Source organism: Salarias fasciatus, chromosome 3, assembly GCF_902148845.1.
Source record: "Salarias fasciatus chromosome 3, fSalaFa1.1, whole genome shotgun sequence".
Lineage (NCBI taxonomy): Eukaryota > Metazoa > Chordata > Actinopteri > Blenniiformes > Blenniidae > Salarias > Salarias fasciatus.
In genome coordinates, this window is record NC_043747.1 from 15264113 (window position 1) to 15279065 (window position 14953).

The 14953-nt window shown below is 45.8% G+C and overlaps 1 protein-coding gene across 1 annotated transcript; it reads right to left on the bottom strand.

The window, feature by feature from the left end:
* Window positions 1-2250: 2250 nt before the first annotated feature.
* On the bottom strand, window positions 2251-13564 carry LOC115383261 (acetylcholine receptor subunit beta-like). The gene is made up of 11 exons (XM_030085392.1): window positions 13504-13564; window positions 10721-10854; window positions 10459-10503; window positions 10003-10112; window positions 9766-9874; window positions 9533-9680; window positions 8504-8689; window positions 7818-8041; window positions 6517-6695; window positions 2538-2676; window positions 2251-2391 (listed from the first exon to the last, which is right to left on the bottom strand). The coding sequence occupies exons 1-11, from the start codon at window positions 13556-13558 to the stop codon at window positions 2251-2253; spliced, it is 1470 nt and encodes a 489-aa protein (XP_029941252.1). The 5' UTR covers window positions 13559-13564.
* Between the last annotated feature and the right edge of the window lie 1389 nt (window positions 13565-14953).

Here is a 14953-nt window from a genome sequence, read left to right on the forward strand (position 1 = left end):
ACCTTCAGAGAACATAATGCAGCTACATTCGGGGAAAAGTTGAAGTTCCAGTCATAATTCTTGTGCAAGATTATTACATTCAAAGATTTCCTGTACCACTTTATTAAAAAACAGTTGCAGTTTCTTCCTTCAATGACCGGGCAGCAAAAACTGAGACAAAACAGTCATTGTCCCTGTCAGGGATCGGCTTGATCCCGCAGCGCGTCTGACTTCACACTGCTGCTAAACAATAGCCCCACAGCCGAGGGGGGCAGTAATAAGCCATAAGCCGGGAGGAAGTTACTGGCTGGATTACCTATTTAAGATGTGATCGCGCCGGATTGCTCTCTCGGCTCCGCCGCCCCTCCTCTCCACGCCTCCTCTCGCCTTTCATTCTCTCACGTTCTCACCCTTTCCTCCCACTTCCAGGAACCTCTCTTCTTCTCACTATAACTCTTCTCTCTTACTGTATCCAGGCTTTCAGGACCGGCCTCAAGTCATTGCTGCCGAAGCCAACAAATACCCCATTGTTGCTGGGGAGGAGCGACCCCCGAGCCTCAAGAATCTGCCTCTGTTTAATATAGAAGCTGAGGAGGATGATGATGATGGAGGGGAGGGGAGCGGGGAGGAACGGTGTTTAGAGGTCAAACAGTGTCGGGATCAAGGTGGGTAGGGACGAATGAAGGAAGGTGGTAAAGGTGAAAACAAAGTGCTGGAATAGAGGATGAGCAGAGAGATGAGGGTCAGTCTCTGGGCTACCGGTGCTGTTGCTACCGGTAACCTGATTTATATGATGTCCTCTCGGCTGCTTTCGGCCCGGGGTTGCAAAGAACACAAAAAGGAACATTGCTCACCCCCCCATCCACCCTCTGCTCTGGCTCCTCTTTTTTTTCTCTCTCTCTTACACTTCTATTTAAAAAAAAAAAAGCGTAAACATACATTTGTCTCGCTGGTTTAGCCGTTGCTCACGGCTCAATAGGAGGTGAAGAAGAAAACAGCTAAATCAGCCAAAGAAAGGCTCTAACAACATTCTCTGGGGGGGGGGCTCTCCCTCCTGTTAGCGAGGCCTCCTCTGGCTCTGAAGTGAGCAAATCCAGTGATTGGAGTCCTTTAAGTGCCCCTTGGAAGTCACTGAGGCATTAGCAATAAAACACACTTTTTCCCCTGAAAGGCTTCAGGCGCGCAAATGAGGGGGATGGCGCCCGTCTCCCCGCGTCCGCTTGTCCTCTCCACCTTCGGCGTTCTCACACAAGCAGACTCGGCTTTGTGCGGCGAGGGACGTGGACCAATAGATTGCATTCTTGGACTTGTGGGCTCATTCTTCTGGCGCTCCCTCTGCGGCGATGATAGAGAGGTTCCTCTTGAGAGGCTGGCAGGTGCCACATGCAGGGCCTGAACGTGTTCCGACAGTCCGACCACAATAGACACAGTGTCGAGCTCTGTGGCGCCATGTTCGACATCAGTGAGCGTGAAAGTCCCTGCAGTGTGACTCTGGACGGGAAAGAACAGATTAAAAGAAAAACACTCTTAAGGGTTTGATTCTGTTTTTTTTTTGGGGGGGGGGGGGAGAATTTCATTGCTCTACATTGTACATTTTTGATGAGAACAAATTATATTCTGGATGTTAAAACTGTGAACCATAACTGTGTTTTACAGAAATTATCTGTAAGATTCCAGAGGTGTAAGCGTGTTAATCATGTTTGAAGACTGTTTAAAAGCACATGAAGGTTATATCTTCATTGCATGGGATACTGATAAAGGAAAACAATGCCTGCAGTGAGTTCCTCTTTATGCCTAGCAACATGTGACTGCCCCCTCCTGGACAGAATTCGGCACTGCAGGCACTGAGAGGGACCACAGGTCTGAACCACAGGGCAGATTCAAAGTTCCCTTTGCGTCCAACACTGTGTAGAAAAAACAAAGTCGTTTTTGAGAAACATGTATTTCAAAATTTCAGCCTCAAACAAAGAAAATCACAACGTGTTAGATACATTACTCAAATGGAAATAATGCTAAGTTATTCCGAGCTCCTCGAATCTACATGCAAGGCGTCTGTCACGATGCCTGCTGTGTGTCAGAGGAGCAGACGTGCTTCAGCTCTGGATGCAGAGGCGACCTTACAGCACATGTCAGGCGCTGACCACATGCACTTTGGAATATTTGTTTATGGAAAGTCAGATCCGGCGATCTTAGAAAGCACCAAGGAGGAGGACGACGACGGAGTGACGAGGACAACGGTGCGTGAAACCCCCCGGCCGCCTGCGAGGTCCTCTACGGGAAGGGGTTGTCGGGTGTGTAATTAAAAGTGGCGTCCAGGAACATGGCGAGGGTTCCCAGGGTGGTGATGATGACAAACAGCCAGAGGAAGAGGCGGTCCACCACCAGGGCGATGAACTGCCAGTCTCCCGTCATCTGCGGGGAGCACACAAAGCACTCAGGGCAGCGCTCTGACTCAGCACTGTGCTGCATGAACGCACCGACACACGGACGTGGCCGGGGCATGTTCGGAACACGCCGTGCCCGCCCGGGGAGGAGCAGACAGAACAAATTCCGCTCACCGCGTCGTCCGTGTCCTGCTTCTTCAGCTGCTCGGCCATGTATGTCACCGCGGCGATGGCGGACTTCAGGTTGGGAGGGAGGATCAGGCAGAAGCGGTCGGAGTCGGGGAGCTGCTGGATCTGCACTGGGCTCTCGCACCTGAAACACACCAAGTTTGATCCACATTTTAAAACTATTTTTCAAGTTTTATGTTTGGCTGGGGACTTTTTCTTAGTTTTTCTTATTGTTAATGAAACAAATTTAAATTGAAGTGTTCCAGATGTCGCAAAATGACACACATTTACACTCAATATGAGCAAACAGCATTAGAATATTCATCTCTCTGTGATGGATTGACAATGCAGCACATGTGGCTTATAAATCTCTGACCACACTATCATAAAGTTAATATGTTTAATGCAACAGATACCGGCTGAATCCAGTCTTCCCACAGTATTACAGCAAACAACCAAACAACTCCAAAACAGCGAGCGCGCTGACAGAGGAGAGCGCTGTTCCCAAAGACGAGCCGGTCTAATCCGGGGACCCACTCCGCGGCTCCAATGAGCCGAGATTTATGCTGCGTATGTCATGAGTCACCGGCGCAGCATTGTTCACCTCCTCCGCTGACATTATCTGCCGGGCAGAGGACGCGCGGGACAGACGCAGATGTCATAACGCGCAGAATGTGTCCTTGCCTGCCCTCTAGGCCACGACAAACCCCCCCGCCCCCCGCCCCCCCTGCGGCTTCACACTGAGTGACAGGCGCACGCTCCTCACACAGGGTGACATTGACACTGGGTCAACGCTGACGCCACGCCCTGACCCCTGGCCCGCGCCATTCCTGCGCGCACACAGCTGTTCCACACAGCGAGCGCAGGGAGGGAGCTGAGAAGCTCACCTCTCTGATCAACCTGCTCCATCGTTTTTAACCTAAACTTTCATTAATGGATCAGTTTGCACACATTTTTGTCTCAGAGTGCAAACACATGCAGTCTGGTATTGAGCACCATCAGCTTCCAGACGGGATTTCTGCGTCTCAGACGCTCATGTAAACACTCGCAGGGTGTTTACTACTTGTCGGAGGTTCCTCGACCTCCTGCGGCGCTTTGCTTCCCAGCACCCCATTCACCTTTCACCTGCCGCCAACTTGAGATCCAGATTCTTGGCAAGAGTATAAATGCAGATGTTTATTCATGGACTTGAGACGAATCATCTCGTTTTGTTTTTGTTTGAAGGTTGAAAACATCACTCAAACATGTGCAAGTGAGGGATGGATATATCCTCCATTTGGCCTCCATATTCACTTTAACTGCAGCTGTCACCTGCTGAAAGTGGCAATCTACTCCATGAACGGTCTCTCTTTCTAATGTAGAAATTATTGACTGAATTCTGTATCTAATTCATTCTCAAAGTAAGACATTTTTGTCAAAAGATGGTTTAAAATCAATCAGCTATGTAGTTATTGATCATTTCAGCTTGTTTTACAGCCTATTCCGAAACACACACACTCACAAACCAATAGCAAGAAATTCAAAGCAACTCGTCGAGCCACCGGGAGCAAGCTGAGGTTCAGTAGGTGGAGATGGCCGTCGAAGCATTGATCGTGAGACGAGAGAACAGGTTTTGACTCTGATCCACAGCTGACTGAACAGTAATGAGGAGTTTTCCTGGAAACCCTGCAGCTTCGGCTACAAATATGACACTGAAACAAATTTGATCCTCTTTCAGAGCAACTTCTGTCAAACTACAGTCATGAAGTCAACTATAAATAACTGCAGCCTATATATGTTGAATAAAACACCAGTGTCAAGCATGCAAAATATCATTCCTACTTTTCAGAAGGACTCCAAGTCGGTGTGCACTTCAGTCAGTTATTCTGAATTTATCAGCTGTTTTAAAAAAAATCTTGAAAGCCCACAGAACATTGTGCTTAAACATTTATATTAAAGCATTATTATATCAATCATTGGGTGAAAAAAAGGAAGAAAAAACTTGATGAAAACCCATGAATGTGGAAAAGCAACAGAGCTCTGTTGTTATCAGTTTTACACGTGAATACAGGTCTTGTTTACCGCGACAACTTGATTAATCCATCGCATCGCTACAGGCACAGGCGATGCATATAGCCCCTCTTGGCATGTGTGTGCATGCCAGCAGCGCACCCTTGAGCTAAATGTCACATGGCCGAATATGAAACAGTTTAATGAAGGGTTTGATCCTCCTCACGCCGCCGTGTCTGTGCCGGCACGCTATTTGAGAAGTGTGAAGGTAACCACCTCTGAAACGCACCAAGCCATCGCGCATACTTTCTTTACAATGTGATTACTAGGCCTTGAAGACTTTTGTAGATGTAGATCAGGAATGGATCTATGAAGAGGTGCAGAGCACATCTGCCGCCTTCACCACTCTTCTCCTGCTTCCTGTGGGATTAGTCCGTGTCGAGAACGTGCAGAAAGTCGGGGACAAGTAACGGGAAGGTGTCGGAGAAGCAAGTTACAGGAAGGCGGCGCGACAACAGATGGACAATGAAAAAAAAAAAAAAACTGTCGCAATGTGTGTGTGTGTGCGCAGGTGCGCGTGCCCACAGCTCAGTGCTAAGCTATGCGCTCCTCTGCGCGCTGCGTGCCGGTTACATTCCACGGCTTGTGTTCATTACCGCAGATACACGGAGCCTTTCTCGCCATGGCACACATACAGTGAGTGGACGGAAGGCGTTGAGAAGACAGTCGTGGAGAAATGCCGGCGTATTTCAGTCCGCCTCAGATTGCTGTTTTTGGATTTTTGCCGTTTTAGATGTGGGGGAGACGGCGGGGCCGCGTCTCCCCCACATCTGAAACGGCAGAATCCTCCCGTGGGCCGATCAGTCAGCGGCGGCCTTCCCTCGGACTCGTCTATTCCTCGCCCTCCCTCCCTCCTTTGAGTGGGATTACCTCCTAATGCCCAACCTAAACAGAGGCTTAGAGGCTGGCGACTGCGGACGGGGGGCGTGCGGCTTAGCCGGGGCTGAATCTGATGCCTCTGGAACGGGATGAGAGATGCCCAGCACCAGGCCTGCCTGCAGGGAGGGGGGTGGGGGGGTGGGGGGACAGCTGAGCTGTTTATGATGCCGGGGCCGGGTGTAAAGCACAGGAGACACTGTCGCTTGTGACAGGAGTTTTAATTAAGTCTTTTTTTCCTTCATAAAAATGACCGACATGATTGGTGTTGTTTCTGTTTACCTCACCTGTGCTATTCATCAGACATACTGTGAAATATCTAATAAGCAATAGAAATGAGGCATACAATGAACAAATGCAACAGTTTGCACAGTTTTAAACAAGTAAAACGCTGTTCCATGTCCACATTCTTTATTTCCAGCATTTTTCCTTATACATAATTGTGACAAATCTCTCTATTCTATGTCGCTTCATTCATGTAGTTTCTAAAGGTACCTAGACTGAGGAAAACATAAAACCTGGCATTTAACTCATTCAGAACAAGAGCCATCCTGACTGACGCTTCAGCTGGATCTAAATCTCTCCTCCTTATCGCTTCAGTTCATTGCAGAGCTCCTTTATGTGGCTCCGTTCAGTGTGGTATTAAACGTGGAGGGCTGCAGGGAGAGCACCTACTCTCTGAGTTTTGACAGATTCTCTCAGCCGCCGTGATGACGGCTGTAATTCTGCCAGCTCCGGCACGCCGTGTACTTTAGGATAATAGCTAATCTGGCATCGGAGGCCACATTCACACCTTGGCAGGCTCCACAAAGGAGATTCATTTCCGCACCGGCTTTTATTAACATTAATAGAAATAGCTTTTCCCAGGTGTTACATCAGGATCAGCATATCTCAGCTGAAACAGGATGAACGAGCCTCCTGATCGGTAACTCAGCTGGACGGCTTTCAGCAGCGTTGACAGGTAAGTAGATAAGGACGATAACTTTGAGGCTATTTATGTATTTTTATTAGTCATCCTTTACTCAAACTTTAATCAATATGTGAGAAGTGCTGGTCCTACCTGCCTCTCCAGGGTATGACCAGATCAGGGTTGATCTTGCGAAAGAAGTACTCCCCTCCAGGCTGTCGCCCATTGAAGCCTCGAGTCGGGGCGTCGTCAGACGACTCGTCCTCCAGCATGGGCTCCTCTGGGTTCGGCCTCATCATGCCGATGTATCTGGGCAGAATGTGAATGAAGACCTGAGAAACAGAGCGAAAGTGAGCATCACCGAAGAATTGAAGCATGACTAAATGTATGTATGAGTAAAACGATATGGTATCGTTTAATATTGACAATATATGAAGCTGTTTTCCTCAGTGAGGGGCAGCTCTGCTTCTGTTTAACTGAACTGTTTTACTGGAGAAACAACTGACATGTTCTCCTGACAGTAACTTGTAAGATACTCCAGAAACTTTAATATTATTCTCAAGCTACAGAACCTGTTTGTACTAGAATAACAAAACAGAATTCTCAACAAAAAGCATCCAGGTAACATTTTTCAGCAAATCACATGCAGCTGTTTTCACCAATTCCTCATGACTGTCGTCTGTTTTGCTGAATCAGATCGTCCTGCACAAACTGAGAGGCAAACCGACTCCTCTACCATTATAATTTTCAGTACAATGCAAGTAACGTACAACTGAATCACATGCAATTCATTAAAACCTTACATTTGGTTGAAAATAACAAACGTGAGTAAAGTTGTAAATGAGGCATTTTCTTTTGGTGTTATGTGGGAGTGAAATAAGCCAAAAAAGCTTCTTTTTTAAAGTATATTTTATGTTTTCCAAGTAAATTAAGTTATACAAGAAATGAAACAGAATCCCAGTAGTTTTTGCTTCTTGTGGAAAGGTGTTTAGAGAATTCAAAATGCAGCTTGAATCGTGTAAGTATTCTAAATTTTGTAAATTTGAAGTTTTGCTTTAAATCACATTATAAATACAGTCTTTTCAAACTGGGAATAATCGCTTTAATCTTTCAACATTACACTGAATCTGGTGGCTGCAGGTCAGGAGTCAGAAACCAAGAAAGTACAGGAAATCAAGCAAAAAAAAAAAAAAAAAAAAAAAAAGTCCACAAACTGGGAAAGGCTGAAAACCAAAACGTAAACGAGAAACACGATTTGGCTGCACTTGGAGAAATAAGAGCACTGCTGTTCATTCTTAAACATAAAAATGGCAACATCAACACTAATTAAATCACTGAGATCAAAATACTTGACAACATGATCACATACTGCATGTTTAACTGATATCTTGCAGCGTTATTATGAGATTGCAGCGATTTGCACTGGGGACGTGTATCAGACGGATGCTGGGTACCTTTCGGACCCAGGTGGGCATGATGTGCGTGCTGGGCGTTCGGTGGTGCAGGTTGAGGACGACGACGCTCAGGATGACGGAGAAGGTGACCAGGATCATGGTGAACATGACGTAGTTGACGATCATGGGGATGCCGAGCGACGTCTCGGGGACCTTGTCGGCCAGCAGCAGCATGAAGACGGTCAGAGCGATGAGGACGGAGATGGAGAGCGTCATCTTCTCCCCTGCGCACAGATGGGCCGTTTAAGAGGATCAATTACAGCGGCGAGGTGGAGAATATCACTCTGTCGGCTTTGTTTTGTCGCGCTGACAAGGCTGAACTTCGAGACGTGCGCATTAACTTTATAAATGTTTCACCGGCGTTGTTAAGAACGTTCCTGCTCCCAATAAATCACCGCCATCAATCCCGTTCCGTTTCCACTGAATTTAGACTTTTCTGCAATGTCAGTGAAACATCTGTCTGAGGAGTGACCGCACAAGGCCGACGGCTGACAAACTGCCTCCCTTCCCATGGTCACTTGCTTCCAATACACTGAACATCAATATTTATTGACACTCTGAAGGCTGCCGGGACATGTGAGGGGGATTTCATCAGACACATGCTTGAGGCCGTGAAACCAGACGACGCTTTCCTTCTCGCTTTTGCTGGTGGAAGCGTCACGACAAGACTTGTCAAACGCGCCGACCTGCTCCGGGAGGCAGGTAGAAGACGAATATGGCCAGGACGCTGGTGAGGACGCAGGGCACGATGATGTTGATCACGTAGAAGAGGGGCTTCCTCTCGATGATGAGGTAGAAAGTGATGTCCTCGTACAGGTCCTCCTTCACGTTCTTCCTGGTGGGTTTGTGGCAGATCGCCCATTCGCCGTTCTCTGTGGAGGGAAGGAAAAATGAGTTGTGACACCGAGAGGTTTGTTTTCATTCTGTTGAGTCTCACACACACACACACACACACACTCTTTTGTTATATTAAGAAGTGGGCTGCCTCAAGAGGATGATGCAGTTTAGGTGTATTTAGGTTGACGATTGCGTATTTACTCGTGTGAATGAGAATAACAATATCTTCATTTGTTACAAAGGAATTGTGTTTTGCATCCTGTCAACCCTTTCAGTTAAACAACCTGATATAGTCAGGACTGTATCTCACCCATCGGCTCTTAAGTGAAGAAAATATACAAGAAACTAATCAATTGCTTGACTTGATTCATTCTGTGGGTGAGTGAACGATTGCTGTGCAAGTGAACACGTGGATGCGCCCTTAATTTTGGGCCCAACTAAAAATCCTACTGTTGCCCGATGCTGCAGATCTTCAGGAAACTCAGATGAAAAACCAAACTAAACATCATTTCTACTCTGGACGTTTCTCATTAAATGCACCTTAACAAAATCAAGAAAACACTGCAGATGTCTGCAACCTTCAGGACCAAAAACACTGCTTTAACAAACTGTCCTACAAATAAACTTGATTGAAGTAACACACATTTAACCTCCAAAATAAAAGTAACACAGCTTCATTAGTTCACTGTGTTTTTCAAAACTGTAGTTAATGTTCCGTTGATAAAATATAAACGCATTCTTTTCTGAACTTCTGAAATATTATCATATTGAGCAGTTTTAGATATTAAACTTAATTTTAATTTGACCATTCATGTTATTTTGACTACAGTGGGACTGACTGCAGGCTATTAAAAAAAAAGTTCACTTCAGACACTAACCAGTGAAGGCATTCTCATCTATCACAATCTCACGGATCTCTTGGCCGTTGTCGTCCAGATAGTACTGCAGGTCGACTTCGGAGGCGTCGTAGGTGTACGAACGGAAAACCATGCTGCAGTTTTGCCAGTCAAACGGGAAATAGGCCACCTGAATCATTAGACGGGAGTAAAATAATTACAATGCACATTAAAAGTAAACCCAAAAGGACATCTAAACAGCTTGTAGGCCGTACCTCAATAGAGCAGCTGCTGCGGTAGATGGCTGGAGGGAGCCAGTTGACCGTCCCATCGCTGAAGACCAAGACGTTGACGTAGAGAGCCACGTCGAACTGGCCGTCGTTACTGTGGAGAAGAAAACCGCAATCTGAGACTCACTTTATTCACGTTACAGTGTTGATAGAGACTGAAACTTCCAAAGCATCAGCCCAAACGCAGTCGTCTCACGGCTTTAAATTCGACGAAACACTCACTTGTTTATGAGGTAGATGTCGGGACGCCACACCTTGCTGGAGGGGATCCTCAAAACGTCGATGTTGTCGTACTCGGCGGGGTTCCACGTCAGCCGGTAGTCCGTCCAGGCCTGCGAGGGACGGAGGAGCAGGGACGTGAGCGGCAGATGAAACGGAGGAGGGGGGATGTCGCTGTCGTTCCCGCGCTTGTTTCTGCCTCCTTTGACAAGTCTTTTAAATCCCACTGATGCACACACACACACACACACACACACACACACACACACACACACACACAAACAGTCCCACCGTCCTGAATTCTAATCAGCGAGGAGCGAGAGGACGAGGGGAGACGCTCCAGATGAAGCGAGAAATAATTTTCATTTATAGAAAGTGACAAGTCCATTTGAAGGCAGAGCTGGCGAGAGGAGCCGGAGCGAGGCCCGCAGATGAAGATGAATGTTTTCAGGTTCGTACCAGATTCATGAACACGTTGGTCGTCATCTCGCCGTTCTTCTCGTTCTGTGGCAGGATGGAGAAAGAGAGAGAGAGAGAGAGAGATGGAGGGACATGCTTTAGTGGCTCCACAATTTGTTTAGAATTTCGAGTTTCTTTCATAGCTGATTGCGCCTGTATGGAACGGTGAAGGATGCTTCTGAGGGTGTCTTTAGCAACGGGAACACATTTCCCCAGCGTGCTTCGTTCCATGTTTTGCATGTATGAGTGTGTGTGTATTTACCAGGCTGACAAGCTGAGAGAGAGTCATTCCCACCCGCACCATCACCTTCTCCTCCCAGGAGCGGGCCGGCCGAACTTTCAGGTTGTAGCCCTGAAAGATCTTGTTGTGAAGCCTACGTTCAGTTTCTGAGGCTTCTGGATGAAAACGAGGGGAAGAAAACAATTAAAAATAAGCACGAAATGGTAACACACAAAAAAAAAGCTGAATGAAGGATATAAAGAAGGAAATGATTAAAAAAGTGACAGACAATCCAAATGTGACACAAAATGACAATTAAAAAAAAGTATTTTCTCGACAGTTAGAGTAAAAGTGACATTTAAATTAAATAGCTGCCACGAAGCACGAAGGGACTCGAAACCAACTGAAAGTGACACAAAATCACCAGTGAAATTCAACCCAAACTGGTGAACAAGAGACTAATGAGCAGAATGAACGTTCACACAAGGAGACACAAAAACCTTCCACCAAGAGACAAAACGCCACGACAAGATGCTTTATGAACAAAAGATAAAACAATTACAGCCACACAGACCAACAGTTTATGTCCAAACCACTCGAAGGAGGAGAAATCCTTTAATAAAGCCTCAGACTGTGAACAAAAGCAACATTTTGAGTAAAAATGCAACTGAAGTCTCACAAAAAAGAGAGAACAATAAACAAGACATTTTGAAGCATAAAGAAATTGATAAAGCCAGAAAACAACTTCTTTAGTGCTAAGGTCGCCATGATTTGTTTCATTAAGATACAAATGTTTTAAAGGTTTGCAAGTAAACACTGTCAAGTTGATAAATCAGATTAAAAATAAATGATATATTTAAAATGCAGGTGCAGAATTGTTACAGGTGTGGTGGTTCTGGGAAGTATTTGTAGAATTACCACAGTTTTCACTTTGAACCGTTGATAATGAAGAGCTACCGTATATTTTTACATCCCCAGAAATGAAAATAATTCAGTATAATGGCAGATATACGTACCAGAAGGGAGTTTATAGCCCCATCAGTCTTCATAGCAATTATTATTTACCTCTTTTAAAAGGATGCATTGAAAAAACCACAGCCATAAAAGGAGACGTAAAAGAGTAGTTCCATGTGGACCTGTGGCTTCAGCGTGTTTGTGGTGTGAGAATCGGTGAGTCAGTTTGCCGTTCGGCTCATACCGGGATGACCTACGCTAAAAATACCATCTCTTCTGTGCTCGGGGCGGACTCCTGTTGTGTTGTGTGATTCATACTCTTCAGCCATTTGTCACACATGAGGGGAAGAAACCGTCACGTCTTGGTGAGCCGGTGCGCCTGATCACTCGGCAGCACGAATGGGAGTTCGTTAATTCTCTCGAGTAAAAAGAGGGAAGCTGCAGGATTAAACTGGGAGAGTCTGTGATGAAAACGAATAAGAGTCCCTAACGCTAAAATAACACGTGGGACGGGCCGAGAAGGACGGGCGGGGCGCGTGGAGGTAGCCGCCGCGCGCTACGATGACTGAGCGAAAGGTGACTGAGCGAATGTAATTGATACGCAACAAGGGAATGGGATCAAAGAGATTTCTGGGATGCCAGCTTCATCGGGGGCAAAAATAGATCCTGATTAACGAACAATCATGTGTTAATATGGTTCATTATTTTTCCCAGAACATATAATGAGAAGTCTATTCTTGTCAAGGAAAAAAAAAAAAAACCTCACGAACATTCGACGAATATAAAAACAGAGTAAACACAAATCAAGGCCCGTGTGGGAACTTCCTGCTCCCTTTGTGGGGTCAAGAGGATCAAAGTCAAAGCCCTGCAGTCCAGCCCAGATAAGGAGTAGTCGTTGCCGATCGATTGCAATTATGATTTTTAACTCTCACCAGTCCCTTCGCCCAATAAATAAATAAAGAAATGGAGGAGCGGGGAGGAAATGGAATCAATAGCAATTTAAAGTAAGTGACAGTTTAATGGGAGATACTTGTGTGTTATCTGATTCCAGTGCAGCCGTCCCGCTCACTCAAAAAAACGCCTTGATTTCTGGAACGGGGAGCGTTATGGAGGAATGGCAGCTCTGCTGGTCCAACGAGGCCACGGCAACAGATTTCATTCAGATTCAGGGTCAAACCTCAAAGATATTTCCAGTAACATGTTTATGTTTGCCTGTTGTTGTTTTTTCTTCTACTCTCATTCTGCTTCTTGTCCAGTTGAAAAATCCTCCACTACCCGGCTGTGTGAGGTTGTTGGAGAAGCATCTTTAAGAACAATGATCTCATGAACAGAAAGATGGTTTCATTATTAGCTGAAATAGGTGGATTGATGAACTTGAATTTCCATTAAATCAGCCAAATTTCAGTCAATACCGAAAGCTGTATAAACATTAGATAAATGTTAACATCTTTTAAATGAATAAATCTTCTTAAGGAAGCCAGATCACATATATAACCTGCCGTTTGGATGCAGTTATCGTTGATCTCTTGAGCGTGCCGGCCCTTATAGTTAAACCTTTTAGATAAAAGTCTTCTTCTGGTATGACTCTATCAGTTCAAATTTTTTATTCAACATTTATTTCTGCACATAATTAGAAAAGGCAGCAGTAACTTTACATTTGCGACCTTGGTTCTGGTACAGATCCCATGAATATCTCGCATATAAAGGCGTACCAAAGAGATTCTGCAGGAGTCTAGGTTCGGTTATCACCTCACAAACAGTCCAAACATCTAAACGATCTGCTCCAGACGTAAAAATATCATCAACGTAAATCATAAGCTCATCTAAGTCGGGAGAAGACATCCCATCGGTATTCCTAGCAATGTTCTCACCTGTGGCGGCAGAGCAAAGGCAGCAGACACTGAAAAGAACCCAGTAAATCCTCATGTAGAAGTTTAGAGTCATCTTCGTTTGCTTGCTCATAGCCGGCATGACATCTTCTTACAGTCCCCCCTCGCCAGTCAGCGGCTCCTCCAGTCCAGAAGCTTTCACCTGGGACCCAGATGAGCGGGCGTCTCCTGAAGATCGGGCTGGTCCTCCCTCCTCTGGCGCAGGCCAGCAGACGTTACACCTCCAGCTGGGCTGGAGCTACTTGGCACCTGGTGCGGCACAAACTGTCCCCCTCCTGCCCCGTCCACCCTTTGTGGCCGTGGCTCCATGGGTGAAACCACGGCCTGATTGGGTGCGCGTGCTGGGAGTGACGAGAGGGCGGAATGTGTTTGTACTGGGAAGCCTGCGGGGCAGGCACCTGTTGGTGCTCACCAATGTGAGGTTAACGCTGTGGGCAGGGCGGGTGGGAGGAAGAGGAAGTGAAGGGGGGGGGGGGGGGGGGGGGGGGGGTGGAGTGAAAGGAATGGCAATGCACTATGGGGTTATGACAATGGAGATATTTTTGGGGGTGGAGTACAAGTGGGCGGGTTGAGCATAAAGTTGACTGTTTCTCAGAAGGCCTTCTTCCTGTCAGGGATCCCTGCCCGTATTCTTGTTTACAAGTTAAATCAAATCTCATTTTAAGCCCTCAGACACTCAACTCTGCAAGATAAGGTTTGAATTACTTTTAAAATTGAACATCAAATGATCTGATTACATAAGAATTTCACATATCAGTTTCAGTTGAGTTGATTCAAATTCCTGACACACAGTTCATCAGTGTATGAAAATAACTTGTCTTCAGCTGTAGGTGAATCTTGGATTTGCAGTTGAAATATATTCAGTGGACTTCCAGATCATGCTTAATTTATCAATCTTTGTCTCTGGTCCCGTCTCCGCCTGGCATTAAAATGCATCACGGGTGATTCGAGCAGGTGTGGCGAGGCCCAGACGCAGAACTGTTTCCACTTTTTCATGTCATGCGTACCAGACTGGCCGCATTATATTGGAAACCAGTAACCCATTAAGAGACTGGTGAGCAATTAATGCACCCACCCTGCCCCCATTAACTCAGAAACAGAAATAAAATAAAATAAACAAATAACTCTAATATTTCTGCTGCTGATATGAAGATAGGAAACTTTTGATGCCCAGAGCACAAAGCACTGATTCCAGCAGCAGCCTTGTGCTGTGGAGGGACAACAACTCAATCTGTAACTTTCTCTTTAAATTCCACAAACTAAACTGGGAAAAATGATTAACTAACAGAACTGAAGCACAGTAAAACTAAGCAAAGAGATGCAAAAAGTAGTAAAATGGCTAGAGATGTCCCACCTCACTCTAAATCTAGATAAAACAGTTTCAATGTTTTTTTTTCGAATAAAAGAAAACTATTAAAAAATTGCGAAATCA